The following is a 14491-nucleotide window of genomic DNA, read 5'->3' on the forward strand; positions in this document are numbered from 1 at the left end:
GTTTTATATCCTTTTTGTTGAAATAAAATCATATAGCTGTCAAAAAATCAAAGTAAAGAACTTTCAGGTGTGTCCAATTGTCCATCGTACTCACCACACGCGAATCTAGATTATCTTGCAATTTTCTGTTCTACACTCATGGTCCATTTGTTTGATAGACTTGGCTTTTTGCAGTGTGTGGGATTTATTGAAATGTTTTTACCTTGGTACTTGGGCTAATCTAAATCTGTAATATAACCTACCAAGTCTTGTGCGATGACGTCTGTTTGAGAGAAAGAGAGGGGGATTGGACGGTGGGAAATAGAAGTAAATGAATAATTCTCCAGACAATGAAGCCATTTTCGATAAATGCAGGTCCTTTATCGTGTATGTATAAAAACGAGGTGGACATAGCAGTCTAGTACATGTTAATTTAGTATACAGTATAATATTCCTATCACTCATATTCCTATCACTCATTTCAGCTCCAATGCCTTGATCAGTTTATTCCAATCACAATCATCCACTGCATCAAGATAAGTTATAGTCCTCAGACTTGGATGCATGCCATGAATGGTACGACAGATTGGAATCAATATATTTTCAGATTTTTCACTGTTCATTCTAAGGAGAGCATGAGATAATTCATATTTACATTCAAGATCGTCTTCAAATTCTTGGCCCAAAACTACGAGTATCTTCGGGCATTTCTGAATAAAGGATGTGCGTTCATATACATGCATTGAACCTGGAACCACATCTCTTTCCGCTACAGCGCCTTTATAGCCATATGACACTTCAAGAGTTTGCAACAACACGTGGCAAACCCAGTCTCTGTCAAGTGGTGAAAAAATGACATAGAAATCGTATGGGTACCTTATATTTCTAGGTTTTTCGGGTGGTACAGGAAAAGCCGAGAGTTGTCTTCTATATCCAACATGAGATTTACATTTTGAACAGAGAGTTACGCCTTCTGCCTTTCCATCAAGTTTCTTTGACATTTCTCGAGTTTCAAATTGTGTTAAATTCTCCTTTACCATCTTATTCCATTTTTCGATATTTCCAGGCTCAATTGCTGAGGTTATTATTTCGGATATGCTTTTGTCGTTAATATGAAACGAAGGATCATTTCTGTAATGTTGAAAGTACGCTGTCAAAACAGACATTTCTACTTCAAAATCTTTCAGAAACATTTTGGTTTCATTTGTTAATTGACCATGAGTTCGTAACGCAACGTCATAAAAGTAGGCCATTTCATGCAATAGCTTATATATTTCACTCTCCTCTTTAGTGTCCGATTGTACAGAACTTTTATAAAACTGTAGAAGCGTTTCAAATAATTGAGTAAAGCTTTGTGTTGCTTTGTTGGCAGTATCAACCTCCATTGCTCTCTTGAAACACTCGATAGCTTCTCTTGTTTCTCCTATCTCTCGTAAGAATCTTCCGTAAGCACGATGTACTTCTGGTCGTTTCTGCTGCCTCAGGCTTTCTACTGCTTGAAGAAAATATCCAGAGGCTTTCAAAAGGAATTCTTCTGCCATTTTTTCATCTGTTGTTTTGTATGACTTGTATTTCTCTTGATACGCTTTGGCCAGTTCACAAAGGTCTTGCGTGCTTGCATTCCAAGAGCAAGCTATTTCCTTATCTTGAATTGCTTCATCTATTCTTCCCAATTTGAATAAGATGTCTCCTCTTACTGTCCAAGCAAACCAGTTTCCTTGGCTTTTATCAATCTCCAAAGACTCGTCAATTTTCTCTAAAGCTTCTTCATATCTCCTTTTAGATTTTAGAAAAATTGCATATCGAATTAATAGTTCAGTAGAAAGTTTTGATTCTTCGTACGATTCATCGTTTGCTTCCAAACCACACTCAAGACCCTTTTTAAAGCAATCTTCAGGATTTTCTAAGAACTGAATTAGCTCTAGTTCCTTCAAATGGTGTTTGATGTCATCGTCCATTTGCTCAATGGTTTTCTCTTTAAATTGTCCAGTCTCATCCTTAATTGTTCCTCTTCTAGACAGGAATAGACCGACAAAAGCCCATGCAGGGGATACAAATGCCTTAGTAAACGTGTCATTAGTTTCACATCTGGTAACTTTTGCCAATGCTTCAACACCTTTTATATAAAACTCTTTTGCACTTTCTTCCATTCCTTTTTGTCTTGGACACTGTGTAAGGAGGCGGTAATATGTCTGACCCAACCAAAAGTTCAACTCCGTGATGACCTCTTTATGGTCACTTTTGTTAAGCTTTACCAGACTTTGAACCAGTAGATCTTTTGGTACTTTATTCCTTTCCATTACGTCCTTTTCTATGTGACAATCAAAGATGAAGGCAAAAGCTTGGTCCGCAAGTGCGACGGCTTGTCTCTTATCATCGTTTGATGAAAGTTCAGATGAATACTTGTCCGCTTTGGAACCTTGCTTCAATCTCCGATAGACAAAGGCAAGGTTTGCTGAGGCAGTTAGTGAATTTGGATCAATTTTAAGTACCTCTTGAAATAAATCAACAGCTTTGAAATATTGTTTATTGTAAAAATAAAAAGCTCCAAGCAAGTTCCTAGATGCTTGACGTGAAAATCCTTCTGGAAAGTCCCGTATCAATTTCTTTATAACTTCGATCCTGTGTGACAGTTGCTGTGCTGGTGGATTTTGAGAGGCGTTCAGTGATATATGAAAAAGTCCTGGCCTTTCTCCATATTTTCTTAAGATGTCTGTTGGATCGTAATCCATCTCTAAAATTGTAAATGAATTTTATTAAAAGTTTTCATTATTTTTATTACTTTCTCTTTTGTTAATTACAGAGGAAATATATTCTTTCAATATGCATAGTTGAAGTGTGATTTTTAATATCGCATATGAACAAGCACAAAGAAGACTTGAAACTAATACTAGACCAGGCACGTAGCATCGTTTTTGAAAGTGGGGGGCCAACCAGAGAAATTTTTTTTACTACCCTGAAAAAGTTGACAACCAAAAAAAAAAAAAAAAAAAAAAAAAAAAAAACGAAAATTAAAAGTTGCCCAAACTCGAAAATCCTATTTCGTTTGTGTGTGGGTGGGGGGGGGGGGGGGGCAACTTTTTCAAAGCCAAGTTACTTTTAATTCCAATTTTTTTTCTTACAATTCTTTGATATCACTATACTATGGAAAAAAGTGGGGGGCCAACCATCCCTTCAATGAACATTTTCTATAGTAAAAGTAATGTTGGGGGAAAAAGTGGGGGGCCCCCCCCCCCCCCCCCCCCCCCCCCCCCTCCCTGTAGACAAAAACTAAGATATTTTTTTTATTATTTTTACGAAATAAAAGGGGCTACGTACAGAGACTACTGGCTTAAATTATGTACATGTACTGCATCACAGAGATATCTTAAAATAATTTTTGCCTGTAAAAACTTCTACAATGTTTACATTCATCACTGAAACCAGACTTGAACTAGACACCGAGGCGACGCGACATTGAATTCTAGCATTTTGAAGCCACCATATTATACCACTGACGTATAACAAGTGTGATTATACGATAAATTACTTCCCCGTTTGAGTTATACTTACTTTTCCGTTCCTAAAGATTAAGGAAGACGTCGTATTTTTGTTGTTTATGTTGGAAGTACAAAGTTACATCCTTTTTTACATTACATTATATCCGCATTTTAGGATGACCAGAGAATCCTTCGTGTTAAGCACCCATATGTATGTCATACTCTCCTCAAAATTTGACCATGTGGACCAGAAAATAAAAGTCATTGTTTCGAATCACGAATAGATCAACTAAATTGCGCACGCACTTTTGAGAATAGATATATACACATTGTGTGCTGAATTTTAAAACATCAGAGATCCTTACAGCAGTCAAAAAAAGCTTTTTCTATTTTCTTTTTGGGTGGAAAATCCCATAAAAAAATAAATGAGAATATGTTGACGTCAGCTACGCAAACGAAGTTGTCTCGCTTGTAACATTATTTTTAGTCCGCAACTCGATCAAAAAATAAACAAGCAAAAAGCGCAATAACATAAGTGTGTACTAAATTGAAATAAATGTACAGAAACGTAAACATTAGTAATATCCATGTTTACAAAGACAGATGTTTGAGGTAATATTAATACGAAAATTTCTTTGAATTTTAAGCATTTTCATATAAGTTCAATTCATTAAACTGAATTTTATTTTAATTAGAATACATTTATAGAAATTTAGAAATTGTCAACAAAACGTACATGTAATATTGTTCCCAAGTCCCTTAGACCCGGCTTTTGAAATTGTGAATTTGGTATTTCCGAGGTGGCTAAATCATCGTATTGATCGAAAAAAAACCCGCAACAGCAATATTAATTATTTTATTACATGTCATGTAGTATATATGATTCAATGATACAAACGCAGTAAGCAGCTCTTGCATGCTTTCTTCCTTGTTTACAGTTGCTAAAGCCTAAGTTAAATGCACATTAATTTTATGAAATTATAAAGTACATCATCTTTCATACATAGCTGCAATTTAACTCTGTAGCTCGCTGGTCTAAAGACGAGAAAGAGACTCTGGTCGTACAAAATACACCATCCCGAACCACTGAAATGACAAGGGTTTCCTTTAATATTTATGAGGTGTTTTAATAGATAATTTATTAGATTTATAATTACTTATTTTCCGGAATATGCCTCATAAAAAGGCACATAATTATACAGGTACAATTTTTGCATTGGAAGAGTGCGGATTTTAGGTTTTGGTCACAAAACTTTAGGGGAATTATATCTAGCAAGAAAATTAACAGATACTTCCATCCATCCGGGCTGTATATACATTTGTACGTTGCAATATTATCTCTACAATAATACAGTGTGTATTGTTGGATAAACTGTGTGTTATCCAAGATGGAAAAAACGTAATTATTTATTTAGTCAGTAAAATTATAAATAATCTACATTTTTAAAATGTTTTAAACACGGAGACAATTAAGCAAAAAGTGTTGGAAGATTTTGTAACAAAGTTTATTTAGGAAAAAATTGGGCAGTAGAAAGTCATATGAAATCTTTGTCGTTTATCAAGGATATGTGGGTTTTATTCGAAATAGTAAAATAGCAAATAGTAAAAGTTATGCATCCTATACATCAAATAAATTTTACAAATACATATAAAGATTTTCGCAATGTTGAGCGAGCGAAACAGGATTGAGGAATCATGCAGACCCTGTACAAGTTTTATTTTTGATACTACAAACCTCTCTCTCTCTCTCTCTCTCTCTCTCTCTCTCTCTCTCTGCGTGTTCTTATAACTCAATATGAGTTGCCTCCCGTGGCGGATTGTCAGTTTACCTGTAGTATCGCTATACTTAAACAAGGTGCGATAGAGCGTCGCGGTGTCACACTACATGTGTTACCTTGCCAAGTAGTGTATTGTTTTCGCTTTCCTTCAGCTTGATTCGTTTGGAGAATATAATATCGTTCTGTTTTCTGTGCTTCTTGTGATAGATTTCGCTGGAAATACGTATATTAATCGTGTGATGAATGGAGTCCTCAAAAAATAAGATGAAATTTATTTGACAAAATGGCGGACAGGTATTTACCTGTGTAAAAAGACATTTACACGATTGTATTAGTAATCGTCATGTAAAAAAAGAGAAAAGGAATTTTATCTCGAATTGCTTCTATTTGTCATGTGTATGTCTTATTTTGGATGTCTACTAAATGAAAACCTATTGAATGAATCGAGCGGAGTCCCGAGTCCCGGGCCCACCTCGGCAAGGCGGAGGCAAACATCAGGTAATTAATTAACAAAATTATAAATTACAGGTGCATCTCATTAAGCTGCAATTAACAAGAAACGTAAAATATCGTTCGTTATTTAATCAATTAAATGGTTAAAATACTTGTTTATAGGAAGTTTGTTTTCAATATATGACTTTTTTTATTTGTTAAAAAGCTAAAGCTGCGGTGTAAATTGGCCGTAAATTAGTCACTGCATTAACAGGTAAGGCTATTTATAACGGTGCCAGTAGCCCGTTAATTGTGAAAAAATAGAATTTAACTTAAAAAGTTATTTTGAAATTGAGAGCTAATATATATACATTCAAAAAATCAAGAAAAGTGTGAAAAAATAGACTTGATTTCAGCGACTAAAACAGATACAGTCAAAAAAGCCCCAGTGGGTCTCTTTGTACAAAATGTTTTTTAATAAAACATTAACACATAGGTGTTACATAGTAGTCTGTTACAGTGTTACAGTATAAGAAGAAAACGTGTCAGATATAAATCCAACAAACAACTAAATTTGCTGAACCACTAATTTAATTAACAAGGCAATAAAATCAAGAAAAATGTTAATTTTAAACCTTATAATTAAATGAGTTTGATTTCAGTACAGAAAAGTGAATTAAGAAGTTTAAGATGAAGGAAAATAAAATTGACATTGAAAAAAAAAATTGAAATCATTTTTAATTCAGTGTTAATAAATAAAATAGAAAAATTAATAATTTTTTATGCAGTATATATTGATTTTTTAATTTTTTTTTTTTTTTGAATAATGAACATGATGAAATAAGATCTTTTTTTCAAATCAAAGAAAATTTTTAGTGGTGATGAAGACCAGAAGGAATTAATGACATTTTGTGAAAAATAAAGTATTTCTTTTCAAAAGCAATTTATTGAGAACTGAAATGATCAGTAATGTGTGGTTTCTTCCTCATAAGCACTAACAAACTAAATGAATAAACTTTTCCAAGATGGAAAAGTTAACCCTAACTCTTACAAAAGAAGTGATATAAATCCTTTCCACACAAGAAAACTGCAGAGAAGTTTCATTTTATTTGGGAGGGGCGGGGGGTGAGAGCTAGGGCTCTCAAAATAATCTGTAGAACTAAGTTCCCTGACAGATAAATTATGAGAAAGATGCATGAATCAGAGAAGTAACAATGTTTAATAATAAGGTCTTGTTTTTTACTGTACATTTTTATTTCATTTGGACACACCAGTAGAACTTATAGTTTTGTCTCCAGTCTGTTGCACAATTAGTTATACATATTGTATTTACTGGATGGCTTAAAATTGGATGCAACCAATGATCTATCATAGAAGTCCTATTACATTTGAATTTGCTGCAACTTGTGTGAGAATCTTCAGTGCTCTATAGAAGGACATTTGAGAATAAAAAATGGACATACAAAACTAGAAGCATCATTCATTGTTTGTCTATAGTGTGTTCGAAGGAGTGGGGGAATAGGGAAGGGGGTGCCTTGAATCCTTCATTTTGTCTCTAACTCTGATGTTAAAGATGATACATATTTTCATATTAAGGAAAATAAAAAAATAAAAAAAAAAGTAAGTTTATTGTTGGACATCAATTTCAACTTACCTTTTGCATTCTTTCTGAGGAAAGCAGTTTCAAACCTTGATGTTGAATAGTGCTTAAACTTAATGTTTAAAATTATTGCAATGAATTTATGAACAAGCATTTTTCCATCTCCACTGGATGACATTGAAAAACATTCCTATATTAGAATTTGGAGCAGAGGTTTTCTTTGGTCAGAATTGTAACTTTTCTGAAGCTGAATAATTCTGTCAGCTGACTACTTGTTCATTGTTTTAGATTAAATTTTAACACATTTTGGCATATATATTTGTAGCTTGGGGAAGCAAAACTTCAATTGTTAAGTTGCTTATATGTATAACCTTAAAAAGAAACTTGTAAAGTACACTTCTCTAAGGTTTATAGACAGTTTCTTGTACTTATATTCGTAGGTACTTAAATGTACCAAGTCTGAATGTTACAACAAATAACGACTTGCATTGGTATGTTTGATCTACCTAAGTTCCATTTTGGTATTAAGTATATAGGAATTTCTTCAGGAAATGGCGGACAATGCATGAAACTATTTTGTTTACTTATATCTCCTACATGTTGTGTGATGACGATTTAACTTTGATTGATCATTGGATGAATTAGTCACATGTTAAAAAGCCAACACACAATTTAATCCCTTCGACAAAGCAGACAAAAAGGACACAAACGAATACATTGTAAAATTGCAGTTATTAAATGAATTACTTGTGGTTGTTTCATTTCTTTCTCTAAGCTATTCAGGCTAATCTCGACCATGTTGATTAAGTTTATTTTAATACGTAATCTCCGATTTTGTTTAATCTAGTACAAGTTTGTTTATTTATTGTTCTTGTAATCTAGCAGATTAGAAAATGATGTTATAGATACCTCACTGTGCCTGTACACCCGTAAGGACAGGTTACCAGGAGGAATTAGGCAGATTGCGGAGGGGCACGCTCGCCTTGTGTACCCAGCAATCGGCACAAGAACTTTATCAGGCTGGGTAAACAGACCATAGAGATCTCCCTATGTATAAGGAATGTGGTCGTCCATCAATCACTCATTGTTAAATTCCTAGGTGAAGCAACCAAAAAAAACCAAACTTTTCTTATTGATGTGTCCATATGCAATATTAAAACCTGTCAACATTCAAGCATTTTTGAACTCTTTGATAACTTCCTAGATATATAACAAGTACTTTGGAGGATGTCATATGAAGTACTTTGGGAGACATGAATGAAATAGTTTGTTTCATTACTCATGAAATATGAAAATAACCAACATTGTTATCAATCCCAAAAGTCCATGGGAACAACACAATTGGAATTGAGAGCAGAGCAAACACAGGCCTCTTAAAACATCAGAGATGGGATCAGGTGCCATGGAGGAGTAATCACCCCCGTGTTAGCTGGTTCACTCCCATCATGCTCCTTGTCATGATTGGGTGAGAGGAAAAATCTTAAGACATTCTGGTGTCTGGAAGTGTTTTTTACTTTGAAAAAAAAATGCTGAAAGACCGTTAGTTTTTATATTTGGTAAAATGAGATTACAATTGGAGTCCGGTCACAGTTTTAAGGTTCTTGTCAGAGAATTTAAAATTTGGAGGCAACCCTCTTGGGAAAGATATGTTTTTAAAAATTATTGTAAATATTTCATTTTTTGGATGATACAATAGCTACACCATTGGCTTGAGAAAACTAAATGGATCTTTTGTGTCAATTTATTATTAGTTGTCTTTAACATTTTTTTCCAAATCCTTCTGTTATGTTAAAATAAAAGTTTTTTGATAGCTGCTTGCAGTCACTTATTGATGCTAAATTTGAAAAAAAAAAAAATCATTTTTATATGCGTAGATTACTTTGCTGAAATATACTGAAATGATTTTTATCAGTACTGACTATTAAACCTAATGTGTGGCAGGCATGGAGATACTTATCAGAAAGATATCAGTAAAGATGAAATCATAATATCAGATAAATTTGAGCTAATAAGGCTATATTGGCCTTGCAGATGTCTATTTCTTTCAAATTGAGTCATTAGAATACCTCCGACTGTATCTCACGACATGTTAATCCAATTATTAGCTGTCAGCTTTAAATTTTAAACTTTTTATTGCCCATATCTGGATAATGGTTAACACAAAAAAAGAACATATTTTGGTTCTTTGAATGAAAAGTGCTTGATCATTCTCAAAGTCACTTCGCAGTCACACGAAAAAAAATGATTTGCGTAAAAAAATACAGATAAAGAAGTAGAACCTTTCCTATAGTAAGTATTCTTTAATGTGTAATTTATGGCAAATTTGCTTAATACGATACATTTTATTCGAAACCAGAGGAACAGAATATGGTGGTTAATTGCCGTATATGGTCTGCGTCCTATTGATTCATTCTATGGTTTTTGCAGGATTTACGACCGAAAGAGTAGCACCATTCAGCATACATTAAAACTGTACGGAAAGCTTTTTCATAGTCATTAAATAATAGGGCTTTCTCAAGAATTTGATCCCCCATGATCTCTGTGACAATAAAATGGATTCTTTTGATGGCTGTGGAGAGTATCTTTGATAAATGCTATTTGTTGAAAATAGCACCTTTTCCTGAAATCAGAGCTAGTTGCTAATCACGGTATTTAATTGTTGAGGTGCCATCAATTTGTCCAAAAGAGGTTCATATTAACTCAGCAGTTTTCTTGTCTGGATCGCCTGAATATAATGGGAGAAAGTATATCCATTACCCTTTATGTCTGTTAAATGTGCTGAAAATTCTTTCATAATATGCAGGGAAAATATTTTGTAATGAATTGGCATATGGCACAAGAACTTGACATTTACTAGGTACATGTATATACCTTGAATGCATGCAGTTACAGATAAAATATCTGATTGCAATTGTGATCAATTACTTTGGACCGAGTGCCATTAAGTATAATTTCAATGGAATGAGAATTGTTAAAAATTATAGTATTAATTAAAACAAATCAAATATTATGGATAACAATAATTATTGGGTAACTATATAATTGTAACTTACAGAGAAGAAAGGGAATCTTGTTTGCCAATATATTCTCACAATTTAAGGCTATTTTCCTTTAGGGCATTTAATATCAAAATTTACTGTATCTCCAAAATTCACAAAAAGAAGAAATTTAGTTTATTTTTAGAACCCAGCTACTGTTTGCAAATAAATGGCTTTATAATTAAGAAAGTTTCAAATTTAGTTTAACAATCGAACCTTATATAATAAAGAAGTTTTTTCAGATCCTTCAATGTCTTTTGGTTATTAATGTGATACCTAAAATTTCTTTAACATGTAAAGAATAAAAAAACTGGAAGGATTTTTTTTCTCTTGGTTTCCTTCTATCTTTTTTTATCTGCTCCAAAAATCTAGGGCAGTGTGGTCATACAAAAAAAATCAAATGGTTTATAAGACTGAATAGGTCAATGACAGACTTCTCATACAGAGTCCGCCTTCCTGGTAAAACCCCTTTTGACAAATTACTATCAATGTGGATTTTTTTTTCTCCTTGGCTTCTGAAAATCACCCTTTTTTCAAATTACCTGTCTCTCGGCCTATTTATTCAAGCCTTTATTTGCTTTGCATGGCTTGGTGCACACGAACAAGCCAACAACTCGCTTGAACCCCATCGCTCTTGTACAAGCTCTTGAAGATGTACGTGAAGGATTCAATACAATTCCTTTCATGCTGTGGACCTCCACTTAGACCGATGCCTTCGGTAATCCTTTTGATTTATCACCGGTGGTAGTCCTACTCTTTGGGTGCTCCTTAGCACACTTGAATAACCCTTAAATAACACTTCTACCTTAAAACACCCTGCGTATGTCCACACCATAAGTAGCCATCATATTGGACCCCATAGGTCACAAAACAACTTGATAGGTCGATTGCAGTGGCCCGAGAAACACTTCAACTTTATACAGGGTTGTTGAAGAGAATAAATAAGAATGTACAGTAGTGTTCTTGTGCATATACTTCTAGGTGTAATAAACATTTCAGATTAAATTTGACTGAATAGGGAAATATATATTTAGCAAAAGCCAGAACCTGTTGCATTGGATTAAAATTCAAAATGGTTGAGTTGGAAAATGATGAATTCAGTTTCAAATTATGATTGTTAAACTGCAAAGGATTTCTTTAGTCAAAAATCAGTTTAAAAAGAGTTGTTTGCCTCTGAGCTGAATATTTAGTAACATTCTGTAGTGTGTATTCTCACAATATTTGCTTTACATCTCATCTCAACAGAGTTGAGATCCTTGAGCTTTTCCTATACCCCCCAGAGTCAGAGTCTCACAAAGGTTTTGGAGCAGGTTCATTTGTCTAGTAGCTTTAAGCCCTACCTGCAGACCAGTATTACAGGAGTATTATATCTATAGGGACTTGACAATGCTACATACATTGTAGCTGACTCTGACCAATTTCTTCTTTTTGAGTGCATGCCTGTATTTTTTAAGTACAACAGCTCCCAAGGTGTCTTTAACTATAGTCCCACTACATGACTTGGAGACCAGTCCTTTGGAAGAAACTACAGTATAATTAAACCATGTTTCAGTAGGTACATGCATGGAAAAGATTCCTCACTGCTCAAAGGCCCTGAAGTAAGTATAGGTCAAAATTTCCAGCCCTCCTCTTGCAAGGGTATTACTTGATTTCTGTGCCTTAATAAATGAGGAACCATATTACTTGATCAAGTTGAAAAAAGATTACAGTTTAATGCATAGAGAATTATAGTCAAAAAGATAAAAGGTAAATGACAAAATATATACAGGGAAGACTGTAGACACAAAGGGTCTTTATGTGTAAAGGTGGAATTTTTTAGAGCACAACTTTAAGATACAGCTCATAATACAGTCAGACCTCATTCTCTGGAACTTGGAGGGACTGAGAATAAACTTTAAGATATCTGATGATTTGATAGAGATATTGAATAGAGGTTAAATTCTAAGAGAGTAAGTGGATGGGTCCTCCAAAGACTTCCACATATCTAGGGGATGTTCACTCCTCCATGGCACCTGATCCCACCTCTGGTGTTTTGGAAGTCCGTGTTTGCTCTGCTCCTATTTTGTATTGTTTTATGGACTTTTGATCTTGAATACTGTTCATTATATCCATATGTTTCATATATGGAATTAATAATATCTAGGTTCACAATATGGAAATTTAACAGCATGCAAGTATTTTTAATAGATCCTATTTAAGGTAATTGAATTTGAATTAGTGCATCTCTTAATTAAGGCATTACATTTGAAATTTAAATTTAGCTCATTCAAAGGCCACATACAAATCATATGTCTTTCTTTGACAGCATTAGTTGCAATTTTAAGGTCTGTAACACTAAATGATAATTATAAATTTGGTTTGATCTGGCAAATAAATATACTTTTTTGCAGACAGACTTTGGCTCTAGTTTGTATTTAGTAGTTTTATTATTAGAATGATAATTGAAAATACCTGCAATTATTTAATGATTGTAATATTTTATATGGGAAACTTTTTAAAAGTTTCATTTTAAGATTTTTAAAAGGTGTAGCACTAGATCAAGATATGAAGAAAGAGAATATTAAAAGAGTTAGGAAACAACAAGAAACTTGGACATTTTGCCATTAAAGATTTCATGCATGGATGTTGATCAAGTTGTTTATAGTTGTACCATCATGCAATGCCATTTTACTATCTTGATTGCAAAGTTCTTCAAGGCATATTCTAGAATAAAGCCTTGCAGTTGCTTCACTAGAAGGAAGAACGGGTCTGTCGTGAGTCACTTAATGCTAATCATATCTAGGACATTATGGCATTATGGGGACAGTCAGAGAAAAACATATGAAGGCTAGGAATTCTTCACAGAAAATCTGTAAATTTTTAAAGGTAACAAAACCCCAGATCAATGTTTGCTGAATGGTGGACAAGCATTTTTACACTCTTCTATTAAGAAGATAGAAAATTATGTCAAGCCTGAGAAGAAATGTCAATAGAATTATAAAGAAGATGTTTAAACAGGTATTTTTTCTTTTGTACTTGAAATATTTCAGGGCTAAAAGCAAAAACACTTTCATTGTTTTCAAAACAGCATTTTGCGAATAAACTAAAGAGATTAGAGCTTAATAATGAAATTCTTTTGGTGGGGGTACAGTATACATATACTCTCAACCCCTAAGTTGGCAATATTGAATGCCCAAGTCACAGCAAGTTGTTGTTACAAAACGGCAATCCCATACCAATAATTATATACGAAAATGTTGACTTGGGGTTGAACTAGAAGGGTAATTATCATGTGCTGGTTATTGACACACATAGCTCTGTCAACAGTTTTAGGGTCATATTATTAGTTAAACATACCAGAGGATATGCACTTTTTAAAAAAGTAACTCCTAATTTAAAGATCTGGAGAGCTTTCTTTATTGAGACTGAGATTTATTTTTCCCCTGGACATAAGTCATGTTTCAACCTGCATAATTGCTAATATGTTTTTTTTGTACCAACATATGTTTCTCTTTTTTTATGATCTGATTTGTGATGAAGATAATTTTAAAATGGTTTAAGGGTAAAGTCTCTTTTTCTTTGTGTTCTGAAATCAGTAAATAAAACATACAAATTGCCTTTTAAGGCTATATACTTTTTTTTCAAATTAGGGGAAAAAGTTCTTCCATCACCTTTTAGGTTGTAAAGTATGATTTTGTTTCGGTTTAACTGTATCATAACTTAAAACTTTATGGGAAGTTGTTTTCAATTTGTAATTGACTCCTTCATGATGGTGGTCACTTTGCTCACAAAGATCGGAATTTAAGGGTGTATTTCAAAAGATTTACAAGTAATTGTTGCTTTACATAAAAAATTTGTTCAGTTATTAACATCGATCATGAAAATTCATTCCGTCTCATCGGATGGGTGCACATTGCAAGAGAATTGCCCTATCTTGACGCAATTCTATAAACATTGTACATGCATGTATCAATGCCGTCTACTTTAAGGCATGAATGTTCATAAAGGAAAAGAATGTTTGAAACATTAAATAAGGAAATTTTTATATCACTAACAATCAAATTCTTATGAATCACTCGATTTTTATTTTTTTTTTTATATTTAAAGATTTGTTCAAACGTTTTATATTTTCTGTGTTTCATATTTCTGACAATTTAAAGGCTTATAATAGCTTTGCCTTCTCAGGTAGAGTAATTGTTGACTTTA

At 33.4% G+C, this 14491-nt stretch overlaps 2 protein-coding genes across 2 annotated transcripts in view; one reads left to right on the forward strand and one right to left on the reverse strand.

The window, feature by feature from the left end:
* Positions 1-6: 6 nt before the first annotated feature.
* On the reverse strand, positions 7-3802 carry LOC134263193 (tetratricopeptide repeat protein 22-like). The gene is made up of 2 exons (XM_062745498.1): positions 3532-3802; positions 7-2713 (listed from the first exon to the last, which is right to left on the reverse strand). The coding sequence occupies exon 2, from the start codon at positions 2709-2711 to the stop codon at positions 456-458; it is 2256 nt and encodes a 751-aa protein (XP_062601482.1). The 5' UTR covers positions 2712-2713; positions 3532-3802; the 3' UTR covers positions 7-455.
* Positions 3803-5302: 1500 nt separating this feature from the next.
* Positions 5303-14491, forward strand: part of LOC134263194 (tetratricopeptide repeat protein 28-like) — a 60674-nt gene continuing 51485 nt past the window's right edge. Inside the window, exon 1 of the mRNA XM_062745499.1 lies at positions 5303-5734. Within this exon, the coding sequence (XP_062601483.1) occupies positions 5675-5734 (60 nt within the window). The 5' untranslated portion in view covers positions 5303-5674. The remainder of the gene's footprint in view (positions 5735-14491) is intronic.

The sequence above is a fragment of the Saccostrea cucullata genome, unplaced genomic scaffold (genome assembly GCF_032062105.1).
Source record: "Saccostrea cucullata isolate Sc308-1 unplaced genomic scaffold, CSIRO_AGI_Scuc_v1 ctg331, whole genome shotgun sequence".
NCBI lineage: Eukaryota > Metazoa > Mollusca > Bivalvia > Ostreida > Ostreidae > Saccostrea > Saccostrea cuccullata.